The sequence below is a fragment of the Pholis gunnellus genome, assembly GCF_910591455.1.
Source record: "Pholis gunnellus genome assembly, chromosome: 3".
NCBI classification, from domain to species: Eukaryota; Metazoa; Chordata; class Actinopteri; order Perciformes; family Pholidae; genus Pholis; species Pholis gunnellus.
The window spans coordinates 9,601,551-9,627,924 of record NC_136529.1 but is presented as its reverse complement, the minus strand read 5'-3'; the positions used below and the strand labels follow the sequence as shown (position 1 = coordinate 9,627,924).

The following is a 26,374-nucleotide window of genomic DNA, read 5'->3' as shown; positions in this document are numbered from 1 at the left end:
GTGACAACAAGTCGAGGTCATAAACGACTTTGCTCAAGGCAATGGAAGTGCGTCTGCTGTGAGGATTATGCGACCTGAGCTCTGGTGCCCTATTGTTGCCGCTCGGAGTTAATCATCGCACGACATCGTCTCCCTGCTGTACACGGAGCGTTATTGGCTTTCTGCTTTAAATGCTGACAATTAGTACCGCCCACTCAAATATTCACGCTCGCGCTAAAGACAATAGATTACCTGATGCCTCGCGGTGAACCGGATCGATCGTCTCGGGCAGATTCCCGTTCCACCCTATTCATTTCTAAAGAGTTTTTAACAAGTTTTGTGTTTGTTTTTTTGTAAACCACCCTGTCGGAGAGAAACTGCAGGACTTATTAAGCAGACTGATCGTGTCAGCCATTATTCTGCAGAGAGGGAAGACTACTGATAAGTACGAGGTGCATGGTCGGAATGCCCAGTGCTTTACATTGTAAGTAGACTTTAAATTCTGCCTTTACACGCTGTGTAAAATGAAGCATCACAGCGACTTGAGTTGCTGTTACCTGACATCATGTATGCACAGGTGGGCTATGTAGCGCCTGCACGCAGCCACGCACCATGCTGAGTCAACAAAAACCACAATGCGCGTGATCTCATTTTTGTTTTTTAAATGTTAAGCGCTCATAATGAGCCTCTAGATATGTAGGCTACATAATGTGGACCCCCATTATATTCAGGTTCCTCTCCCAGAGAAGACCCTTTGAATGTGTTACTTCAGATCATATCCAATCATTATAATGACCAAACAAAAACTCATCCACCCCTTTGTCCGCTGAGATCCTACGCTCATTAGGACCCATTGAAGAGTGAGAATAAACTATGCATAACACACACTCTATTGGATGCATTATCCCTTATATAGCCCCCACAAGACAGCTATTATGCTCCTATTTGATTGAAAAGTAGCTTTCGGGTTTGTGTGTCTATTCAGTAGGGGATTTGGAGCCCTTAATCCACCAGGCAAAGTTTCTCTCTCTCTCTCTCTCTCTCTCTCGCTCTCTCTCTCTCTCCACCATCTGGACTTTTTTTTAAAGACAAAAACACCAGGCGGTGTGAAACCAGGCTGGAGCTAGTGCTTGATGCCAGGAGGAGGTTTTCTCCCTTTTTGTCTGCATTTTTGTTGTTGCCTGCTTTACATCGGGGTTCAATAGTATAGTCCTGCAACACAAGTGGGGTCAGCAGGGCCCGGGTGCATGACTGTAGGCTCCCCTTGTATCACTGCGAATCCCGTCGGGACTCCAATCGGTCCCCAATTCCCCACAGAGAAATAAATAATGGCATGACAAAAGACTGTAATGCTGATGATGATGATGATAGTGGTGATGATGATGATTGGGCTGCAGTTGCCACCAGGGAGCAGCAGAGTGTGTTACTGTAATATGAAACTGTAAACACGGTGGATTCTGGGTTTGAAAGCAATTCCTGTTTTGGGAAACTTGGTTCCGACTTCAACCCGCAAAAGGAATATGTGTGCTCCTCTGTTTTTACCGTAATCGTTGTTTAGTCGGGGGTAATTTGATGCTTTTGCAGAAAGCTAAATAGCCCTCTGGGAAGCTGAGATGCTGTGTGTACACACGGGGAGAAAATGTGTTAAAGAGCATGTCGGCATTACTCACACTAGTCAATCATTTCCATTCACCACTAATTCAATTAGCCCCACTCGAAAACATGTGGATCATTTGGAAGCCCCGATCATTTTCCCTTTCGCCTTTTCCCGTCTCTTCTTTGGGGTGGGTTACGGAGTCAGATTCCAATCCTCTGACATTAAAAGGGGAAATAAACGACAAAGGGGCCCTGCAGGTTCGCATTAGAGACCTAATTGGTTTTGGCTTGAGTGGGCTGTTAGCGTTGCCAAACGTGGGCCCTTTGTATTTTGCCATGTGGGAAAATTTGCCCGTGCTGGAGGTAGAGAGGAGAGGAGCCTGCAGATCTTCTCTGAGTCATCCCGGCACAGTTTCTTCTCTTTGTGGGCTGTTTGGATGCGCGTGTGTGTGTGTGTGTGTGTACGAGGACGCGTGTGTGTGTATGCACGTCAAGTGTCGTTTCAGGTATACGTCTGCTGAAAATGTCCTCAAATGCTGCACGATTTTTTTTTCTTGTCTCTGTGTGTTGCTATACGTGTCATGCATGCGCTTGGCTGTGTTTTTGTATGCGTGCGCTCGTGTGTGTGTTTTGTGTGCGTCAAGGCTGCAAGCCCAGTATTCTTCTCGCTCCCTCTGGTCTTTGCGTGGGTCTTTTCCACCAGCACTACCACCTGTTAGTGTTTTACTCGGGGCCCAAGGGCCACAATGACTGCAGAACCTTCCAGATTTGCTCATCAAGCTCGTCAGATCGGCTCCCGTTACCTCAATCCAGGCTCCCATTTCCCCATCGCGAGGACCAACCTCCCCGGTGCAGTTTAGCCCAGTCAAGACGGTGTGCCGATGAATTAGTTTGAGCCGAGTTTGATTTATGACTCAGGAGCCACAACATTTTTTATTGCGTAGCATGGATAGCACTTCAGTGTTTGCAAAATGTGCTCTTAGTAGGAAAGGAGATCTTTTAGTGCCGAGTTTACGGGGTCACTTTGTTGCCCAGTGCTCCACATGTGAGAACCACAACAAAGAATCCGCCATCTTCTGTTCGAGTAGTAATAATATGTGACCCAAGTGGCTATTTAAACAGACTGCATGTGCCGCACGTCTACTGTTAAGGATTGCATGCTGTGAAAGTCTCGAGATTCAAACGAACCCTTAATTGTAATGAAACGTTTACTACCCAATGACAGGAAGAGGAAATATATTATCTCGGCATCCTATTATCAAGCTCCCTTGTGTTGAAGCCCAAACCGCTGCAAACGGCGTCATCAGTCGTTTCAAACAGATAGGATTTGTCATGTTCCGTGTTTCGTGAGACATCTGAGCTTTCTGTCTCATTGTCTGTTTCCAATTCAGCACACAGTGTTCCCCTGTCTGTTACTTCAGACAGTGTGGCAACCTGAAGCAAAGCTTTAAAAAAAAAAAGACGAGTGACCGAACAGTTCAAGGAGGGATGGGGGGAGGGAGGGAGGGGGGGGGAGGCAGTGCGAGAAGGGGAGTAGAAAGGGATTAACTGTCAGGGAGAATGTGAGGCTAATTGAAGCCAGTTTTGCACAGCTGTTTCTTGTTGCCGTGCGGCACTGCACGGAGCGGCTGGGAGGATGGGATCCAGATGTGATCTTGCGCCGAGGATCGCCCGCCAATAAGCAATCCTCAGAAATACCAGCCGTGCAGGAGACGAGGGCTATTAGAGTGTCCGCGCTCGCCCACCTCCTGACAAAACATCACTTCTCCGCCTCTGAAAGATAAACCCAGCTCGGGCGCTTTTCACTCGTGATTGCAGGTCTCGGGCTCCCCGGCGCTGTTAACACTGTCATTTTGTCCCACTGCCAGCCACCGCCATTGGCCCCTGTATTCAGGTGTCAGTTGGTAGCGTAAACATCGCTTTGACACATTTGACTATTCCAAAAAGACGTCTCGCACGGTTTGAGAGTGGTTTTGCATATTTGTCACATAGCTTTTGAAAAATATTCAGCCAAATGGGATAAAAGCCTCTTTTGTGTGTTCTTCTGTGTTTCATTTAAATCATCACGGAGAAAGAAAAAAAAAAAAAATCATGTATCCTTTATCCGGATGGGGGCATGCAGGTCCCAGGATTGTGTGCAGGCATTTATTCGGTCTTCTACTCTAAGTGGAGGGGTTATTGGCTGGGAACAAAAGGTCCCAGTCACTTCAGAGTGAATCAGAATGATCAGGCAAAAAAAAAAAGAAGGCCTTTCACCCCCCCCTCCATCATTTCCCACTTGGCTCAGACAAAGAGGAGTTAGCATTGGTTCCCCCTTTTCTCCACGCCTTCGGTTTCTCAAGCGCTTCTTTCTGGCCTCCTGTTTCTGTCTGACGTCCGGCCTCCCTCCGCCCATCCCTCTTTGTCCCCCACCTCTCTGTCCTCGTTCCTTTTCCGTCTCCATTCATCCGCCCCGAACCCTCTCTCTCCCTCCAGCCCCGCTCACCTCGTCTCGGCCGCCACGCGGAGAGTCCAACTGCAGCTGGCCGGTCAGTGCGCAGAGGAAAGCTGACATCCAGCTGTGTGTGAGCTCTTATCGAAGACTCTGTGAAAAGGAGTCTCAGTTCATGGTTCAACAAGATATAGTCAATATCCCACTTATTACAAAATGCCGTTTGTCGTTTCCCCCCCCACTATTTTTAGAATGTGTCATAACATGTATGGAAAAGGTTACACTGGAATTGTAATCCCGGTTAACTTTGAAGACTTTTTACCAAGTTGCTTGTGAACGTATTTTTAGTTTGATAATAAATAACAATTCAGTAAATTCGTATCTATATTTATTTGTTTTATTTTGTTTTTAAAGTTAGGAAAGAAAGCTTGGTGTTGACGTACAGCTTATTGATTGAACACTGCTACCGGATCGGTACTCGGTATTGGCCAACACCCAAAGCTCAGGTATCGCTATCGGGACTAAATCCAGTCGGATCGGTGCAATAGATGTCAATCGCCTTTTCTTTTGCCAGTAATATTTCTCTAATTATGAGCCCGAAACACATGTAAGGTTTGTGTGAAGCACATGCAACAAGCAGCAAAGTCTGACCCAGATAAGGACTGCTTCACATCCTGACAGATAACAATGAAGATAATGTGTGGCCATGGCCTAGACTCGCTTTATCAGACAAACACAAACACACAGTGACTGTGGCAGACGATCGTAGCCTGAGCCAATATCAGTCCGTCCCAAGCTCTCAAGAGTCCGTTTTATGATTTTTATGACTCTTGTCATGTTCACCTCATCTGTCCCGTCTCTGATTTCACTCCTGCTGGGCCTCGTGCTGTCACGGAACGGGACCTGCTCTCTTGCTACGCACATAAACTCGCGTTGCACTCCCGTCTGCTCTTGCTCCCAGGGTGGAATGTGTTCTGTGTGCTGTTGTTTATGTGTCTTGTCCTCAGCTGGTGTCTCTGCTTGTTGTCTTTGCTGGTTTGTTCCAGCAGAGGACTGCGGCGGCATGTCATGCCTGTGGTGGGTCTGCAGAGCAACAACAAAGCAGGTGCTGCCACGGTCTCCTGTTGTTCGGGTTGGAGATGTTTTGTACGATTCGGTCCGCAAAAAACAGACGGAGACTATTTTGAAGAAAGGAGGAGGTTTGTTATGTCTTGAAATGGGAAAAAGAACCAGAACAAGTATAACTGTTTGTATTGCAACATTGACAAGCCCAAACATCCCTGAGACTTCACCTTGGGAAATCCCAACACATGACTCTGAAAGTGTGTGTGTGTGTGTTTGAGAGTAGATCCAGCCGTTATCTTCCTTCAGCTTTAATTGAGCCCTTCAGAAACCTCAGAAAGTATTACACGCACACATAAACACACACAGCGAGTAAAGCCTGGAGGCTCTATCTGTGCCGGGCCAGGTGTTCCCGGCTCCGCTGCCAGATGAACCACCTGCAGATCACAGGTGTGGCTATCGTCAGGGAAGAGAACAACACAGCTGCTCCTACAGCCTCAGGGAGAAAAAAAAAAAGAGATTTGGAAGGTTTATATCGAACCGACCGCTGGTAGCACGAAGCGTCACGCACAACAACAGGCAAAAGTACAAAGTATAAAGTTACATTATATCGGAGGTGGTGTTGTCATCGCCTGCCGTTCAGGAAAGACGACTTTCCCTCTCTTAGCCTGCTGGCCATGTGCTTTTAAATGAAGCAGCTCGGTGTGATGGCTTTGACAAGAGTGGGCTTTGTTGTGAACCTTGACACAGCATGTTATTATAGCTGAATTAAAATTAGAAAGACATCCATTCCACTCTTTTAAGGCTCGACTTTTCTGTCCACAAGTGCAAGTCGAGCTGCTGAAATTGAGCAGTTCTCTGGTTATGAAAAGGGAAGCCAATGCGGATGTGCTTTAAACTTGCATTCTTTCAAATAGCCATCAGGGGGCGACTCCTACGGTTGCAAAAAGAAGTCTGATTGTATAAAAGTCTATGAGATAATTACTCTGTTCCTCACTTGATTTATTACCTTAATAAACATTGTAAACGTGAGTTTATGGTCTCAATCGCTAGTTTCGAGTCTTCTTCAATATAGCATGATGTTCATTTAGTAAATGATGATCCTATTTAGAGTCAAATAGACCATAAAGCAGGATATGCTTGTTTTCAACAGTTCAAAATGTCCTATTCTATTTGGCTCCACCCTCTCATCTTACTTCAGGTGGCAAAAAGTCAATATGGTGATGGCCAAAATGCCGAACTCAAGGATTCCAAACCGTCCACTTCTTATGCAGCATGTTATACTTGAATAACATATAAGTGCTGTAATTAAAATGCCATGTTTTGGATTATGATTAATTCCCTATAACAAAGGTGGCAAAGTCGCAACTCTTTTACTGGCCAGCTGGGAACAATACACAGTAGGCCTACTGTCATTAAATTAAAGCCTGTTGTACTGAGAGGAATGTCCAGTGCGTAGTTACTCACTGTATGCGTGTGGGCTTGTCCACATCTTAGCGAGCACGCTCTCTTTTAACACAAAACTTCTCCCAAACATAGAGTTGTTTATGAGCACTATCCATTTTTTATGTGCCAACAACCGGGTGAGGCTGGCAAGTTCTGATGCGCGGCATCATTTTCTAATTAGTGAAATTGCAGCATTTAAGGTTTAAACTGTGAGTGCCACAGATGGATATCCCTGACAGCGTATCTGGTACATAAGTTAAACAAGAGAGAGTGGCTGGAGGGACTTTGAAAAGTGCGTTGGTTGTTGAATATCGTTTAAGGGGAGTTATTGGTGAGGAGGGTTTGGCGTCTGGCTCCGCACTTGGCCTCCCTGTGTGGAAACTTTAGGGAGATGCAGCCAAGTGAGCATGAGACCCACCGCTCATAAATTTTCAGCACACATGCAGCCTCTCTCTCTCTCTCTCTCTCTCTCTCTCTCTCTCTCTCTCTCTCTCTCTCTCTCTCTGTCATACTAACACTCACTTTCCCTCTCGCTCATAAACACACACTCACACATGCATCTCTCTCTCTCTCTGTCCCCTTCTTATATTTACTCGTCTCTATTTGTCCCTGTCTTGTGTTTACACACATACACACACCCGCTGCGCCCCGAGAGCAGCCGTGTGTCTCCCCTCTGTGCGCCGAGTGTAACAGGAGATCTGAGGGTTTTCCGTGGGTGAGTAGGCGGGTCAGACCTTGCTTAAACTAATGGCTCCCAGCAGTGTTGAATAGCCAGACACACTGGAGCCGAGGCCTGAGGTTTTGGAATGCCACCGCCGGCTCAATGCCTGCCTTTCATCGGCATAGAGTGAGGGAGAGAAAGAGAGGGAGTAAATACGAGAGCGAAAGGGGGAGGAGGAGGAGGAGGAGAGAAGGGGAAAATACGGGACCCATTTGTTTTGGGTGATATGAGGATGCCTGAAAAGGAGGGCACAATAGTTGTGGAATGGATGGACGGAGGGGGGGCAAGGGCGGGTCGGTGGACTGTGGGGAAAGAGGGGAGGGGAGGAGAGGGGAGGGGAGGGGAGGGGAGAGGCGTGTTTGGGCTAGTGGGATGTCAGGAGGGGGGTAAAGTACCAGTCAGTGGTTGTTTTGTGTCAGAGCTCCGTGGGGACCCCCCCTCTGGCCAGCCACCCATTTGTTTTTGGCCTTAGAATGAGTTGTGAAGGAGTCTTGAAGGAATTAGTAAAGGTTTGAACTGAGGCCATGTCCAAAATAATGCAGATGATTTCAATGTTTTTTTACTGCTTTGTGCACCTCCATCTTCACTACGTAAGCGTTGTTGAGCAACAAAAACATACGTCCTGTAGGATGTGCCATAAAAAGGGAATCATGGCTGGCGTACTATCGTCTGTCACCTAAGTAACATTTTTTACGACACTAGTACTCATGTTTTGTTCTCGTTCTTGTGCTGCACGGGCATGAGGATGCAAAGACAATTTGTACAGTTGGTGGCTTTGATGTGCCAAGAAATGTGGAATGGCAACAGCTTAAATATTCAAAAGACTGGTGTAGCAAATGTTTTACCCAATAACTCACACACTACGTGAGCCATCAGTGGTGCATGAGCATCAATTTGTTCAGCATCATCAACATAACTGGCTAGAACATCAGCTAAATGGAAGCGTAACACTGATGCACAACAGGCAGCGGCCCAAGTGGGGCTTTGCCTCAATGATCACATTTTTCTGCGGTCTGGAGGCGTGTTCATGTGTTCATGGGAAGGAATTCTTTGCAACACAGGCCGCCGCATCGCCACCGCTCAGGTGTGTTTTCTCCATAATTATTTCTAGCGACCAACGTCAAAACAAAACTGCCGGCGGTGTGGATTGCCCTTAAGAAGCGAACTTCCTGCCGTCTCCATCCATGTCTGTGTTTATTTTCACAAGGTAATGCAAATGTATTCAATGCAGTGCCATAGATGCATCTTGTCGTATTTCTCAACACACCCATGATTGGCTACTTTGAACCACAGACTAAGCGACGACAGAAAGAGGCCCAGAATTAGAGGCTTCGCCCTGAAAACGAAGCCTGTGTCACCAGGCATGTTTGTGAGATCTGTTTACCCATTCAGCCACACTGCTTACCCGAACCGTTTCGTGGTTTGCCGACTGCTTTTAAAAGATTCCCTGTGGAGTTCTAGACCTCCAGTAGCTCTATGGAGCTGTTTTTGTTTTTGACGAGTGGTTCCCAATTTGTTTTATCGTGTGCAACTTTTGTTTGTTTACAAGCGAACTCCACAAGGCCGCTTTCAATAAAAGTTGAAGAAGGAAAAATAGATTTAAATGTTATTTTTCCTTTGGAATTTCAGAGCGATGAAGAAGAAGCAAAAGCGTGCGTGTGGGTGGGTCATGTTCTAGGAAACCTCATATTTCCCCCTCGCCGTCCGCTAGTAATGCTTTTTAAAGTCCACTGTCCAGAAGCAACACATACAGTAATACCGGCCTATCATTTATCTGACCCTGCAGAGAGAAAATAGCCCTCATCGCTACCGAGAAGCATCTCATTTGACCAATTTTATGTATTTCTTTTTCTTCTTTTTTTTACAGTAAACGGTCCTCCAGACAGACATGGACCTGGAATATGACGTGTCTCTATCAGATAAATATGCTGTAGAAGATGTAATGGAAAATGTGGCCATGTGTGATCAGACAGGGAGATCTATGGCTGCATCAGATTAGGGAACATCAGGAGTCTGAACAGCAATGCAGGGAAAGCGGGGACGGAGAGGGAGGGGAGCCATGCTGGTAAAATGGTTGGAGACGGGGGGGGGGGGGGGGGGGGGGGGGGGGGGTAACAATGATGCGCCTTGGTGGGAATAATAGCAAAAACGTGGATAATTAACCAAACGAGAACTTTCTATTCGATGGTCAGAAAGGGAGTGGGAGAGAGGCGTCTGGGTATGTGACAATATTATAAGGGGCCCTGACACACTAAACCAATGTTGTTTTGCCATTTTTCGGCATATCCGGGCATTGGAAGCGTTATTTATTGCTGTGCGTCCGCCACTGTTGACTCCAGTCTGCGTTTATTGGCAGCCATTTATCCTATTCAGCAATTGTATTAGTCGTTAAACCCAGCAAAACTGATCCAACCAATTTGGTGTGGTTTCTTCTTATTTTTCGGCTCTACATTTTCTCCATGCATACATGTGGCAACCGTCTGTCCATCATTTGTCTTTGTGGTGGTCTCAACTTTATCATAAAACATAGGTCATCGTGAGGCGATGCAAAGCCAAGTCTGTCTGTATGTGTGCTAGTTCTCTGAGCTCAGTGGATCCTCCAGAGATCTGTGGCCAGTGAAATCGAGGTCGGAGGGAGTTGGACCAGAATTAGCTGTTCTGGCTCCCTTTCAACACTGTAAGACCATAGAGAAGCGTGATAGCTGATAAGGCCGCATTCGCAAAATGTCACAAAGATTGACTCAACTGAGTGAAGTGGGAAAGCTTCTGACCGTGGAAAAGCTGCGGCTGGGAAAAGAATACAAAAGCAGCAGCACAGGATTTTTTTTTTTAGATCTCCGTCATAGTTTTACACTGAAACGCTCGCCATGTGTGAGTTGTATTTCCTTATGAAAATCGATGTCCTTCTATGATTCCAGTTGCACAGTTTGTGTTGGAGGCACAGTTTCTCTTCTCTTCAACACCCAGCAGAGCCGATGTGGCCTTTTGCCAAGGAGACCTAGTTTCATCAGGATATATCTCACACTTCCTGATTTCCAGGACTGCTGATGAAAACATCGAGCTTGGATCGAGATGTCCGGACAGGACCAGGCTCATCGGGGCAGATTGTGAAAACCCGACAGTCTTGTTGTCGGTGGCCATGAACTCAGGGTTCGTTTTCAGAGGACGAGTTGGCAGTGCAGAAACTCTGCGGTTTTTGCACTCACCCGGGAATGCATGATGTTACCCAATCTAATATTTGCATGCATACAAAGTATACCCAGAAAAACGTGTACCTTCTTTTATTGCGAGGATTTGCTGCTTCCCTCGGCGCTTGTGATTCATTTTGCGTTGGTAAATTACTTGTTGGTAATTTATCCTCTTTACCTGTTGCAGCACGCCCACGTCAGTAGAGCCCCTTGTTGTTTTGCGGTGTCGCTGTGGTTGGTGTGGAAGCCCAAGCTATCCCGAGTTAATGACAGCCCCTTTTACAGAGGCAACTCCCATTCTCAGCACATGCAACACTTCTGTGTGCCGTCCATGCAGCCATGGGCAGCGTCCTTTGTGATGATAATGGGACCTTAGAAAACACAGATTTAACTAGAGGCACATGTGCATCCAGACATTCAGGAGCGTAAAGTTTGTTGTCAATTAAAATTGAGTTATTTTGTTGCGTGAAATATCATAAGGCTGAGGCCACGATACTTTTTACTTACCGGTATGAAAAAACATTGAATAACATTGAGCAGTGCTCACATTTTACACAAATTACATAGTGGAAAAATCAATGCAAATGCGTTTAAATGGGGAGATCCACACATAATACACTAGAAACCTGTAAAACTCATGCTCTGACTTTGGTGATTCCTATCTCGTTTACTCAATCCCCAAGTCTTAAAATCCCCGATTCCTTCTGGTCCTTCTCTCGGTTTCTTTTCTTTTCTGTCCTCTCTAAAAAATGCTGTTTACTTTTTCTAAAAGTGGAAGTTTGGCGAGGGAGCGTGTGAACAGAACCAGATGCTGCAGACTCTCTCTCTCTCTCTCTCTCTCTCTCTCTCTCTCTCTCTCTCTCTCTCTCTCTCTTACACACAATGGCAAACAGCTGCGTGAGGCTTCAGCAGCTACAGTAAAAAGGAATCCCTACAGTATGCATACATGGTATATTGTATGCATGGTATTGTTTACGCTCCTTGTTTGGGAACCGTCTTGACAGAAGCAGCTCAGACATGAAGGCCAATATGCTTCAAAGTGCTGCAAGAGACCCTTGAATATGTGAAAGTGGCCATGAGTACCTTTCTGATGATCACATTTGGGAAAGAAAGAATGGTTGCAGAGAGCAATTAAAACTCTGACCAATTGACGTAAATTCCTTAAGACATCCCCACGTTTCTCTCGCAGATGGGCCAAGGCCATTTGTTTTCTGGTACGCGGCCTCTTCTTCTTCTATTCTGTTTACCGGAGGATTCCAGGCATGCGCATCCGATACCACCTTGTGACCAGAGTTTGTTCGCCACAAGCCAGTTGATAGAAACGTGTCTAATTTGCTTCTTTTTTTTTTTTTATGTGCAACATTTAAAAGTTTGAATTCTCTTGCCGATTTGAAATGGAAACTCGGCTAATGACAACCAGCTGCTCGCATTTCCTTTAAGTGTAAGCAGAGATTCAGAACACTGCCGTGCGCTAAACCAGTGCACGGGGCTGCGTTGCTGGGGGCGTGTTGCCTCAGGTACCGGCGGTGAGACATGTGAAATACGATCCAGGAAGTTCAGGCGAAGTAATAGGTTAATGCGTTTAAAGGCTTAGCGGACGCCTGCTAAGCCTTTAAACGCGTTTTGACAGCATTTAGACTAAACAATGAATAGAGAATAGTTGATTGTCATGAACTGAACACTATTTCTTAGTTGCGCCCTCAGTGCGCCTTAGTTTGCTTTGTTTCAAAATAAGATGGTTTGAAACTAACACGTGCTGGGGGTGCAAAATTCTATGAAATGACGGTACTTAAGGGAAGACTGTTGGTGAATGAATTCTGTGGTCTATCAAAAAATGATATTGCTCATCTTCTAAAGCTATTGAATGATACATTGAAACCTTGTCCCATATGTCTTTGTGTAGAAAGGAAAAAGGTCAAATAGCGTTCAGCCTACGAAAGGATTGTAATGCGCGTGCTCACTGATCTCCCCGCCTGCCTGAACTCACACCTGGGTTTTAAACTAAATCTGCGAGTAGCCTTTGTCCATCAGTCGTGTCAGTTGCAGCTCATGTGCTACAATAGCATGTGGGTTACAGTATGAGCGAGGCCTTCCTCATTTCTCCATCTTTCCTCCCTCCCTCCCTCCCTCCCTCCCCTCACAGCCACCTGGCCCTGCCTCTGAGCCTGCTGGCTGACCAGATGCACCCTGAATAAAGCAGGCCTGCAAGGAGAGAGGAGGGGAACTGGAGGTTATTATGGGTGATTACTCAGTCTATATCTAGATTAAGACCCATAGAAATACAGCATCCCCACAATAAGCTATTTTCTGTGCGCTCACAAACAATTAGATATCCCATTATTGTGGATTTGACATGTTCCTTAAGGGCAGAACGAAAAATGGAATACGCCTTTAAGTCATCCAGTGCTGTTCAAACGTGTAAAGGGCAAAGATAAGCGGCAGCACCTTCTCCTAATCAACTGTTTGTATTCATCCGACGCCATTCGCTCGTTTGTTTACACGGTCAAGTGCCTGTGGATTCTCACATGTTGATCATGTTCTCTTAATTGTCGGTTGTCTAAATTAAAAACAGATTGATGCCTTATTTACCCCAGTCGTACACTGAACTGAGCAGCATCCTCTTTACTTTCCGGAAGTAAAGCGGCAGAGTGAAGAAGGCATGCAGGCCGCCCGATTTCAGCCAAGGCCCCATTATCTTAACCCGCATTGTGTCTACGGGAGCACTTCAGCGGTGAGCCATAAATCAGGCGGTGATTTAAGTTTAACTCAGTGAGGACGAAGCGCAACGGGACGAGAGAGTAGAAGAAGAGGAGAGAAGAATAACTCATTCATGCTCCTCAAGTGTCCCCCCCCCACACCCCCCCCACCACCACCACCAATGGGCTGGCGAGGCAGTGCTGAGCGGCGCATTAAGGAGCTGAGACAAAAGAGGGCATCAATGAAAGAGCCGGGAAGGGGGGGGGGGGGGGGGTTAGATAGTATGAAAACATTTTAAAGGGAGATCCTCTCTTCTCTTCAAGGGGTAGAGGGGAGGTTGATGGGGAGTGGGGTTGCAGAGGACCCCCCCCCATCCCTCACACACGCATGCACGCACACACACGCGCGCACGTACACACGCACACACACGCACACACACACACACACACGCACACACACACACACACACCTTTGTCTCTCTTGGCACGGCCTCTTGTTTAGCCTTTAGGTGCCAAAGCAATTAGTTATGTTAATTGCAGGGGCCATTGCCGGTGAATGCAGGTTGAATAGAGCCTGTCAGCAGCGGATGATTGGCCAGGATCCACGGGGGGCGGGGGGCGGGGGGGGGAATGGGAGAAGAGAGGAGGGGAGAGAGGGGGTGGGGGCTTGTGACGTCGCCGGTGCTCCCGCCCCATGAAAACAGAGGAGAGGACAGTGTGTGGGGGAAAAACGGGGGAGGAGCTAGAGCAGAAAGAGAGAGAGAGAGAATGAGAGGGTGGGAGGCTCAGAGCTTGAGAGAGAGAGCGCAAGGGCGGACGCAAATTTACAGAGAGAGAGAGAGAAGAGATTTGAAGAAAACAAACACAGCAGCGGAAGGCAGATTGAGGGCAGCCGAGAGTGAGACGGACAGACAGAGAGAGTGAGACAGAGAGAGCTTTCACGCGAGAGAAAGAGAAACAACAAAGACACAGACAGAAAGTAAGAGAGAGTAGTGGCAGCGTTTGCGCTGGTCTACTCGGTGATCCGTCTCCATCTGGGTGCCATCTGTGTCTCTGGCTCTGGCCTTCGCCACACTGGAGCTCACATATGTGGGAATGCAAACACATGCCTGACATATGAAGGCGTGGAGTCACAGACAGAGACAAAAAGGAAAGGATAAGAAAGCAGCTGACTTTCTCCAAGGACTGAGGAGTGGACTCTACTAGAGTGGAGGTAGGAGAGAGGAGAGGGGATCTCAACGTGGAATTTGTGTCAGCATTTTCCCTGTGTGTATTTTCCTTTATTTCTATTCGTGAGTGAGTGAGTCTGCTTTTGCAAACGGTGCATTTAAGTGTGTGTGTGTGTGTGTGTGTTCCAGCCTAATTCCCAGAGCTGTTCTGTACTGCTGTACAGATGGTGCCTCATCCTTTCCTCTTATCTCTTCATCCTTATCTGCTGAGGTAGGAGGGATGCATTTGCCTGCCTGCTTCCTTTACCAGTGGACTTAAACGTCTGTTGCCATATGGACACAATACTGATTGCTCTTGTTGTGGGTGCTTTTCTATGGTCATTTCCTTTTGAGATGAAATGTATCTGCATGGAGGTAGTCTAAATGTTTTACTTCCTTTTTCTGTTTCTAAATAAACTCATAAATACTCTGTGGAATATCAGGGTTTGGCCTAATGTGGTAACATCAGTAGCAGATCTTCTTCTTTAAGGATGCTGTGGCCATCTGAGGTTTTATTATTTATTTATTTTATTTTTCAAAAAAAACTTCTCATCTTTTTAGTGAACACCAAAGCAGACACATTCCCAGGTTTAGCGGCCAAAACATGGAGCCATCTGTTGTTCCTTTATTTTTCATCTTGCTCCCTAATCCCCCCCCCCCCCCCCCCCCCCTTTGCTTCCATGTGTGTCAAGCAGAAGAAACGTCAAATCCACCTGGAATTATTATGATATGAGGGAACAGACCTCTTTATTTTTCTTCTCCCAAAAGTAATACTTATATGTAATATATGTCATCTCGCTCGGCTGTCCGTCTGCTCAGATAGTAATCCGTTTTTTTTCCAGACCGCAGAGCATAGCAGAGGGGGAAAAAAATGGGTAAAGAAGACGTGTGCATCTGTTGTACAGTAGCCCAGACATATGGGAAGAGGATGTTGGAAGTGCTGTCTCTGCCTTTTCACGCTGTGCCTACATATTACACAACACAGACATCAGTGGGAACGTGGATCCTAACAGAGTGCAAACGCCACATTGATGCACTGTGTATGTTGTGTATAAGTAACTGGAGCTCCAATGTTAAAACACCTTTTTTGTAAGATAGGTAACTTTATTATTATTTATTTTTTTACCATGTAAAGACAGAGAGAGCAGCAGACAGAGAGAAGGCAGAGAGACCCTGGCTAGTGTATCGCAGGGCCAGACCCCGTCCATCGGGGAGATAGGAGCGACTAACTGTCTGCTGCACAGTCTCAAACCAGAGACCCCTGTCTGGTCTGCTGGACACTGTCACGCTCCTGACAGCAGCCGCTGTTCTGCATCCGTGTGCGAGTCTTGTGTGATTGCGCGATGATCGAGGATGTGACATTTATATTGCTCCGAAATTGTGTTTTGCCTCCGCTCGTTCCTTGTCGGGCAGCGGCTGTGTTTGTCGTGGACTCTTGTGGCTTTGAAGCTTTCGATAGCGCACTTGATATGTGCGTGGTTGAGTCTTAAGGAAGCGTGTGTGCATGTGTGTGTGCCAGGTGTCTTGGAGACATTTTGTCTGCCAAAGTACAAGGTTGCTTTCACCCCTTTTCTTTCTGACCTCCCTCTCAGCTGTGGGTTTATCAACTCAAAATTCAGTAATAAATGGGAGAAACAGACCACCGTGACCCTTGCTCACCGTGCTATTATCTTAAGAATTCATGCACACAGAATACCCCCCCCCCCCCTTTTTCTTTTCTTCAACACACACATGCACACAGAATAGAGCAGCTGCGTCAAGATGCAGGAAGTGCTCTATTAGTTCCAGTGGTGAGGACTGTGATATCTGGCCCCAGGGGTTCAATGAGAGGTTGTATGTTTTAAATGTGTGAGCTCGCTTATGTGTGTGTGTGTGTGTGTGTGTGTGTGTGTGTGTGTGTGTGTGTGTGTGTGTGTGTGTGTGTGTGTGTGTGTGTGTGTGTGTGTGTGTCTGTGTGTGTGTGGACATCAATGGGTTACTCAACAGAACCAGCTCAGTCACTACAAGTAGTGTAATGAAAGATTATTTCATCACTAGGAGCATCTCCTGACAGTATAAATGGCTGTGTGTGTGTGTGTGTGTGTGTGTGTGTGTGTGTGTGTGTGTGTGTGTGTGTGTGTGTGTGTGTGTGTGTGTGTTAACGAGTGTGCAGACGCGTATCTGTGTCAATGAGCATCTAACCACCTGCGCGCTCCCCCCCCCCCCCCCCCCCCCCCATCTCTTCTATTGTAACCCCATTGACATTGTGGAATCCCCTCTCCTTGTGCTAAGTGCATGAGTAAAGGTCTCTTTCCGGGGTCTAGTGACTCTCTACTGGCCTGGGAGACCCGCTCAGTGACCCAAGACAACAATTCTTTTTTTTTTACTGGGCTTGTGTGGTCTGAGAGGGGAAGAGTACCAGCGCATCGTTAAAAGGCTCTTAAATGACCTCAGTTGAATTCTTCAAACAAATTGATTCAAGGTCTTAAATTCTGTGTAAATGCAAGAATAATAATCTATATTATCTATAACTATATAATCTAATAAGAATAATAAAACATATGGGGCCATTTTAAAGTTTAATTGATCTCTTAAAGCGGCATGAACCTTTTTTTTCTCTCACAAAAACACAGCTGCTAACATGTTAGCTAACGGTCGCTTACTCACTCATCCAGCAGACACGGATCAACATGAGCGCCCCACTGGCTACCGAATGTTAGCCTTTTAGCTAATGTTTAGTGCACCGATTCCTGAGAAAAAACCCATTTGTGTCTTAAGCTTGTGAGCCAGTACAACTTTCTTCATTTATTTGTAGCATATATAGGGTTTGTCCAGACTTGTTGGCTCGAAATTGTGAAAAAAAACGTAGTAGTGAGATGTAACTTGCAATCTGCACAGAGGTACCAGATTGTGTTGTTTCTCAGTTTGTTCAGCAGTACTAGACACTACACAGAGTTGTTTGAATGTTAATACCACAAATATTATGTCAGGATGTCGTTAACTTGAATTTTCCAATATTTAACCAAGGAGACACAGATAAACAGAAGGGACATTGGCGTTTTGTGAGCATCTGTGAAAAACCGAGTTAACCGGATGCATTTAGACTTCCCTGGAAAGACTGTTATTTTCCAATTGGAAAAACCCAAAAGGCAAGAGTTGATACTACAGGGGACGTGCAAGAACAACAACAAAATTGTATAAGCTTGTGCTGTTAAGTGTGTGGGCGGATAAGAAATGGGTGTTGCAGCCTCTCTGCATGAACTGTCTGTCATAGTCATTATTTTCTCTCTTCCTTTCCCTCTTTCTCCGTCTGGGAAAGCGTGAATTAAAATATTTTAGTTTATTTCAAAAAAAGAGACCAAAAACTCACACACACACACACACACACTCGTTGATACTCTCTTGTCGACAGTTTTATGTTGGACCAACATTATAATCCTACTTTGCTATCAAGAAGAATTGTGTCTGTTATCAAGACATGACCGTCTGATAATAAACACTGTGTTCTTAAACACGTGTGCGCTCAAACCCATACAATGTGCACAGCAGGCCTCTGCCCACACGTTCACAAACATACACTCATCCTCACACACAGCTATCTCCGTCTCACTCTCCTCATTGTTTGGTGCACAGCTGGCCTCTTTGTTTTAACCTATCTGTCCCCATCAGTGGTTGCTGAGTTCTGGGTCTTTCATGCAGCTTGGGCTTAGCTTACACACAGCTCTGTTTAATGGACTCCGTGGACCATACTGTATCTACTGCTCAGCTTTGATTCACTGCATCCCCTGAGTCCAATGCGTGGGGAAAGGATTATAACTTTCTACAATACAGTAAGGCTTGTAGTTCCAGCTTTACTACGTGCTCAATGTGACTCCCGGAAAGCTTGATCAGAGAAATGCCGACATTTCATGCAGCGATATGAAAATCTATTTCTTTTGTGGTCTCAAACCTGAAACGGAAGATCTCCAAAACAACTTGTGTACGTCCGTGAACCGCAAGGCTGTGTAAATGTCTTCGGCATGGCCCGTGGTGATAGCAACATCTGGTTGGACCTGAGCCCGGGCCATTTGGCTGTCGAAGCCTCTTGACACCTGGTCTGAAACAGGCCGTTCTTAATGCTTGCTTTGTTTTGTCGTGTCTAGAGCTCGTATTTAGTTTTATGGACTACCGTAACTTACTGGTTCAGAGCGTGTGCCTGCGTAATAAGTATGACACCGAAGTACGGAGCCGAGGAGAAACGGTGTTTTGCCTGGCTGCCGGTCAGGTTGATTGTCTGGGTTTATAATGGATAGGAGCTATCCAGACTTAATCCTCCAGACACACATGAGGACCTACATCTTCACTGCTTGTCAGGGGAGCTCTATAAGTCTGTTCTGTCATCATATAATGCTGTTTCACCCTGAGAGTAAAGATGCCGGTGGGGGGGGTGGGGGGGGACAAGGGCAACCCAACTTAGTTTTAATGCTGTCATGTTCCCAAATAGCTGATTGTTTTTCTCTTTGCAGTCTTGGGTTTAAAGACTCAGCGGGCTCAGGATGATTGATGGGCAGGCTAACCAATTAGTTACGGAGAGGTGAGAAGGGTTGTAACCAGATAGGCACATAATCTACTGCCCCTCGGAGAAAGGGGTGTGGGAGAGTCTGCTTAAGTGTGTGTGTGTGTCTCAGCTTTTGTGAGTCGAGGTCGTGATTGACAGATTTGAATTGTCTCCGTTTTGCCACAGTTGTTATTTGTGTGGGTGTGTGTGTACACGTGCCTTAGGCTGGCCATTTCACACAGGTGTGTGTGTCACTTCAGGCCTCTCTCCACTAAGCCGATGACAAACCCAACACCTGGTACACAAGGCCAGCACACACGCACACACGATGACACACATCCATTTCCAGCTCTATCCCTCGTGGCTCAGCTGTGTGTGACGCAGGCGTGCGTCTGGATTTAAAGTTTGTGCCACTCTGAATAACACACATCCGTTTGACCCGGTGACGGCGGAGCCCGTTAACAGAGGCCGACTACAGCTCGACAAGTGTGAGTCTTTGTCAAACACATGCACATTTACCCCGCTTATAATGTTACGCTGGGACATGGAATGGATCTAGTAAGTAATACGAGTTGACAACGTGGATGTGCTGCTGTTGATTGCTATTTATTTTCTCTAATCCTTTACCATGTAGCTCTATGTTATGGTTACAATTCTTACAATAGCAGCAGCAGCAACGAAACACGCTGAGATGACTTATCTTTGACTTTTGTGTTTTGGAGAATAAAGTCACTTAAAATCACATCCAGTGTATTCTCCCTGCGGTTTGACCTCATGCACACGTGGACACTGTTCCCTTCTGGCTGTCCAGCGTCTGCCAAACCTCTTCTCCCTCCTCTGCTTGCAGCATCACATCACTGCGCCTCTTTTACTGCTCATTCTTAGTTTTTATGGGAGACGTCTGCCTGCCTTGCCGTCCCCCTTTTTTTTTCGTTTCTCTCTCACTAAGTACATTTCCATCCACGGGTCCCCTTTTTTTCACGGCATGTTATTGTACTTATCTCAGTGAGTGACAAAGTCATTTCGTCTCTCGCTATCACAGGGTTCACCTCAGGAACATGTGTGTGTCTCCTCACATGTTCCTTCACCGACACATTTCTCTCCCTCCATCTTCTCCAGTTCTATGTATACGTCTTTCTCTCGCTCGCCCCCCTCCCTTTACTGTCAACCCTTGCCACCTCCCCATCTCTCCCCTCCCTAGCAGAGTGAGGAGCAGAGTGTTGACATTGGGTTTTGTCCAAATATGTCTACGGGGCTGGACGGTGGTAATGAGAGCCAAGAAAAACAGCCCGGCTCCGAGGTCTGACAACCAGGCTTGTCTTTCTGATGAAACCAAATGAAAACAGTATTTTCTCTCCTTGTTATTCCCTCCCTTCCTCCCATCCCTCTCCCTCTGCGCGAATCCCTCCTTCTCGGCCTCTGGCGCTCTCAGACTTATTTCTTTTTAAAGTCAAAGCTTGTTTCACACTCTTGCATGGTCAGTAAAAGTGTTGCAGTGATATATCGGCACATTTTGTCTACAGTTGGCTTTCATAAAGAAGTAAATTAGAAAATAATGCAAGTGTTTAAATAACATAGATTTGTAACATGTAGCGTGTCATTATAGTCTAAAAAGTATCTGGTGATGCTTACGTGGAAGTGAGTCAACTGTGTTGTGGCAACAGTTGAGGAGGCGTCAGTCCCAAGGGAGCAATAGTATAAATTAAGTTGATTGAAATAAGTACACGGGACACGCGTGTCCTGATTTTCCGACATTTGACACCATGCACACAGCGAAAAGTCTCTAAAATACTAAAAGTCCTTGAACCTGTCCTTTTCGTTATGAGGTTATAACAACAACCTGACACTTGAGAGACACCATGTTGAATAATCTGTTTTATAAGTGGATGTTGTGTGAGTGTTGGTGCATGCACCCTAGTCTTCGCAGTTTGTGTGTGTGTGTGTGTGTGTGTGGGTGGAGGTCAGGAGGGAGCGCAGGATAGAGGAACAGATGTGTGCTGTATTGTGGTGGTGTGCGTGGACGGACGGGGACCAGGTGCAGCCTTTGTCTCCCTGGCATTTAAGTCCACTCGCTTGCATTCAGCCGCCTCGTGCCTCCCCACCCCTCCCCTCCACGTCCTCCTCCACTCCTTGGAGGGAAGGCAGAAATGTGTGTGTGTGTGTGTGTGTGTGTGTGTGTGTGTGTGTGTGTGTGTGTGTGTGTGGAGGAGGGGCCGCCTTGGCTTAGCGGAGGAGGCTCCAGCCGTCCCTTCTGCACCCCCCTCCTCGTCCCTCACAGGTGACTGTTGGAGGTCCCAGCTGGCCAGCTCTTGGCCGATTAGATCCATATGGTACAGGAGCAGGAGGAGGAGGAGGAGGAGGAGGAGGAGGAGGAGGAGGAGGAGAGAGAAGTGCCCATCAGTTGCATGAGTGCTAAGGGAGCTTCTAGCTTGTCCTTTTTTTGCCCTTAGCTTCAAACCATTATTCTCTGTTTACTCTAGAGTCTTAATGTTGTTCTCCCGAGTTCATTTTCAGGATCTATTGCCGTTGGTCTGCTCTGAGGGATTATTGGGTTTTTTTTTAAATTCAAATGGTGTGAATTTGGGGTTTATGGATAATTCTTTCACAAGGCCAAGGAATACACCGACTTCTGTTGATGCTTGCCGTTTTACAGAGAGTTACAAAGTTGATTCCTTTTAATCTCTCATGGTCCAGTATATTGAGCTTAGCTTGACACAAAGAGTAGAAGGCGGATGAGGAAAGCTAACCAACCCCTAAAAGAAGAGGAAACAAGCCTGCAGCAAAGCTAAATCATTTACATGTGTTGGCTCACCGAAACACCCAGGGTTCAGGGTTGGGAAAGTGAGGACATTACTCCTGTGTTGCTGCGTTCTTTTTTTTTTTTTTTTTTAAACTAGGTTAGTAACTTAGTTTGGTTTTCCTTCTTGTTCCAGTGTTTGTGCTACACTATGACTAAACATGCTCTGTCTTCCATTCCTTTAACAAGCCGTTTTAAAGTTGGACTTAGCTGTGTGTGTGTGTGTGTCTGTGGGTGTTAACTGGGCCCACATAGTTGTAGCGTTGCACATTGCTTTGAATTGTCTTTTTGCTCCCTGATAAATTAGTCAGGCCTGTGTTACGTCTTCTCTCACCTCCTCTACAGTGACAGGAGAGAGATAGCAGCACGCACAAGCCTACACCGCCACACACCCTTGCACACACTTGCCTCGTGACTCACAGCCGCCGGAGAGTTTCAGCTTCAGAGTTAAACCAGGAGCTTAATAAACCCTAACACTCAACACATTTATTTATACAACACATCGAGAGTAACTTATTCGCACCGATTGAAAGTAGGCTCTCCATCTTCACGTCCTGGAAGGAGGTAAATGAATGTCTTGTTTCAAATATCATTTTTTAATATATTGCCTTCAGTCACAGTCGTAGCACGGTGGGGATAGCCCTCTTCTATTTTTATATTTCTGATCTCTCTCTGTGTCGTCGTGAGCCTCATTCTAAATCATCACCTGCAGAGGCAGAGGCAATTAAAGCCGATTAAATGTTTTAATGCAGACGAGCGTCACCTGAAGCTGAACAAACAAGGAACACCTGGCTAGCAACGGCAGTCATCCCCACAGACGCACACTACGTTCCCACCCGCGCAGTAACAACTGCTGTAAAAAGCAACTCAGAAAGCTGATTAGACGTTGTTATTTAGGTCTATTTCACATTTTTTGAGAAGACAACAGGAAGAGCTGCAGCATGAAACGGTGAGCAGAGTTTAGACTTATTTTCCGTTTCTTTTTTTTTTTTTTTTTTTTAAGAGAGTAGATGAAGACTTCTGGTTTTCAGCTCTATATTCAGTATGCGTCGGTCTTTCCAGCTTTCCTTCAAAGTGTCGTCTATGCATCGTGGCATTTCCATGTGATCCTGTTGGATGTGTAGTGACAAGCCTTTGTTTCATTTGAGCAAAGATGACAGGTGGCATTTAGACCAAAAAACACCCCACACCCCATATCCTCCTCTGAGCCAACATTCACCTGAGTTGACATTAGACCACTTTGTACTCTGTGTGTGTGTGTGTGTGTGTGTGTGTGTGTGTGTGTGTGTGTGTGTGTGTTTTGTGGCTGCTGTAACAGCTGCCTCCCCTGACAGTCCTGTGACTACATTAGATGGACTCAGGTGCTCGTCAGCCAGATGAAGCCATCCAGCTATGTACACTGCCTTAATTGACAAGCAGAGGCAATTCTCCGTGGGCTGTCAGCACACTACATGCACAGACACACACACACACACACACACACCTGATGTCTCCCATATTGGCCATTACCTCTGGCACGGCAAGCGAGTCGACGCACCTTGCCGCATCTCAAGATTGCTCCAACGTGGCTGTGACCTAATTTGTCAGCTCTATGCGGACATGGGGTGCATTATTAAGACGTATGTTTGTATCTGTTGGGCATGTTTGTGTTCTGTGGCGTCCTGTGGATCTGTCAGTCAAACACAACAGGCCTACAAGAAGCTTCCCGAGGATGACAGTCAATTTGGACGCAACCGTTTGCTGCCAATGTAGAGCTGTTGATAATGTGTCAACATGTGCATACATCCCCATGCAACAGTCTATGAAGTTGTTTACGTGGTAACCCGTCTTGACACTAAAGGCCATATGCCCCGTTGGTTCTATTATTGAGATGTCAGTCTAATTTCCTGGCCATACGGACAGAGTGTGCGGAGCTGCTTTGGAACCGGTGTGTGTGTGTGTGTGTGTGTGTGTGTGTGTGTGTGTGTGTGTGTGTGTGTGTGTGTGTGTGTGTGTGTGCTGCGGGCTGCTTCCTGCGGTGCACTGGCAGGCCGCATGTGTGGTGGGTACAACAGTCCAAATGTCTGCGTTGATCCCTCCTTCCTGCCCCCCTGTGTTGGTGAACAGGTGGAGCGATGGCAGGCAAGGCCACAGGACTGAGAAAGAACGAGAGAGCGGGTCGAAGTGGACTGCAAAACAGAAGGAAGAGCAGTCAAAGCTGTATAACGAGTTGCAGACATGACGGATGAGTTTCACAGGGCAGATTGAGAACGTGTGCAGATAGCTTGACTCTAGGAAAGTAGGCAAGCAGGGCTGAGAGATTCGTTGCCAAAGTTTCGCTTGTGTAATTTAACTCTTGAATTGTTACGGCATTGATTTCTGTATGTTTTTACGTATTTGTTTCGCACTCACAAAATCTAAAATGCCTTCTATTCATTCAATGGGTGTTATTCGTCCTTTCGAGTTCTCATGAGTTACCTACTGACGGCTTAAACCTTCCTTTATAAACTGGGTCCCTGTGGCTCAAGGCCATGCAGAGTTCATAGCTGTGAAAAAGATATAATGGGTGCCATTGAAGCCAAAGTCCTAAAACCATGAAACCACATTTAAAAAGCTGCTCTCTGCCGACCCATGACCCGTGAGGCCTTGCTTGTCTATTAATCGTCCATTCTTGGAGCAGTTAGAAAAGTCTGATCCACTCTAAATGGAGACGGGACCCGGCCTTCATGGATCTCCGGGAGACAAAGACGCCTTCTGATCCCACACCTCCCCACCGCCATGCCCCCCATTTCACTTTCTCAATACTCCTTATCTGGTGGTCTCACTCAATAGCATATTGAGAAGTTGCGTTTAACATTCAAAAGCTCTGCCGATCTTGTTAGTAAAGCGTGAAATAACCCCGTCCCTTTCTCTCTCTCTGTCCCCCCCCCCCCCCCCATTTGTCGGGGAGCTCAATAACGGGGCATTCTTCTCCCACACAATGGACTTCTTCAGAGTTTCTTCTGTTATTGATCTGAATGGTTGGGAGTGAGGGGCTAAACTTTAGACATCTGGCTCTTTGATGGGGGGGGGGGGGCAGGGCGGTTGATGTACCGGCAGTAAGTGTTGTATGATGTGAAGTGGTTGGGGGGGGGGGGGGGGGGGGGGGGGCATTTTAGTTTTCTTTTGTGGCTATGGACCTGAAGCTTTTGAATTGATTTAAACTATTGAGCTCATAGGGAAAGCATAAGTGCTCTTTTTGTTTGCTTGTTTATTTGTCATGTGGACGCTTTAATGAATTATATTTGTTTTTATGGTTTTCAATAACATGATTATCTTTTTAAACCCTTTTTTTGGTGTGTGTGTGTGTGTGTGTGTGTGTGTGTGTGTGTGTGTGTGTGTGTGTGTGTGTGTGTGTGTGTGTGTGTGTGTGTGTGTGTGTGTGTGTGTGTGTGTGTGTGTGTGTGTGTGTGTGTGTGTGTGTGTGTGTGTGTGTGTGTGTGTGTGTGTGTGTGTGTGTGTGCATTTAATAAAGAGAAAATGGTACGATGTGTTGGTAAAAGTGTTCTGGTTTTGGACCGACTGCTAACTCTCTCTTTCTCTTTCTCTCTCTCTCTCTCTGCAGACAGTAGAGAGAAGAAGAGCCCTGCCATGCCCGGTTCTCCTGTGGATGCTAAGACTCATTCTAGATCAGCCCCCAGCAGCATTTCCACTATGCCACCCCTGCCTTCAGTCAACCACAGCGGCCCTCGCCCGGCCTCCTTTTCCACCACAGCATGTAAGGGTCATTCTCAAATTATTTTCTTTATTAATTATTTTCTTTAATTCTATTCTCCGGCAAGCCTGTGGCGTTACTTCTCCTGACGTTTCCTCAAACTTGGGTCCAATCTATTATCTTATTTTCCTCCCCCACCCTCTTCATCTCACCTTTTACTCCTCAGTGACCAATGGGAATCATCATTCCCCGCCAACCCTGAATGCAGTGCCATCTCCACCGCAGCGTTACAGCAATGGACCGTCCTCTTCCTCTTCCTCATCGCTGGCCAACCAGCAGCTGCCGGCCACGTGCGGGGCTCGCCAGCTGAGCAAGCTGAAACGTTTCCTGACCACGCTGCAGCAGTTTGGCAACGACATCTCTCCTGAGATCGGAGACAGCGTCCGAAGCCTCGTCCTGGCCCTCGTGGTAAGTTCTTGTGTGAAAGACAACGTCTTGTAAAAGATATATCCGGCATTTCATCCTCTAATTGTGACTTGGATTGACTGGCTTCTTGAACGTCACTTTCTCTCTCTCCTAGAATTCGACAGTCACCATTGAGGAGTTCCATTCGCGGCTTCAGGAGGCCACAAACTTCCCTTTACGGCCCTTCGTTATTCCCTTTCTCAAGGTAAACGCATCTCCAACCTCCCCTCCATCTTCCCATATTTGCTTTTTATTATTCTGTTGGACTTACTTCCTTTCTTTCTCAGCAGCAGTGTGTTTTTTAACTAAGTTTTGAACCTGACACAAAATGGTAAACCTGTTTGCCCGTCAGAATCATCTAGCCCCTCTGGAAACCTGATTAATCGCAGATTAACAAGTGATTAAGAGAAAGTCCTTGACATCAACGTAACCCTCATTCAGGATGATCTAAATAATCTATGGCCAATCACATCGCAGCCTGTAATTCATGGTTGTAATACATTCATTGCAATATATTTGTGTATCCAGGATACAATGCAGTAGTCTATAAATGGGCAACTCTGTAGGTTTTCTAATTAAATAAACGGCTTCTCTGC

The 26,374-nt window shown here is 46.3% G+C and overlaps 1 protein-coding gene across 2 annotated transcripts in view; it reads left to right on the top strand.

Annotated features, from left to right (window-relative positions):
• The first annotated feature begins 393 nt into the window (after positions 1–393).
• The window catches only part of cbfa2t2 (CBFA2/RUNX1 partner transcriptional co-repressor 2), a 35,057-nt gene continuing 9,076 nt past the window's right edge, over positions 394–26,374 (top strand). Inside the window, exons 1-4 of one of the 2 annotated variants that reach the window (XM_079185608.1) lie at positions 394–463; positions 25,224–25,376; positions 25,540–25,781; positions 25,894–25,983. In XM_079185608.1, the coding sequence (XP_079041734.1) occupies positions 436–463; positions 25,224–25,376; positions 25,540–25,781; positions 25,894–25,983 (513 nt within the window). In that variant the 5' untranslated portion in view covers positions 394–435. Of the gene's footprint in view, positions 464–13,929; positions 14,333–25,223; positions 25,377–25,539; positions 25,782–25,893; positions 25,984–26,374 lie in introns of those variants that run through there. The other variant, XM_079185609.1, reaches the window with a different exon arrangement.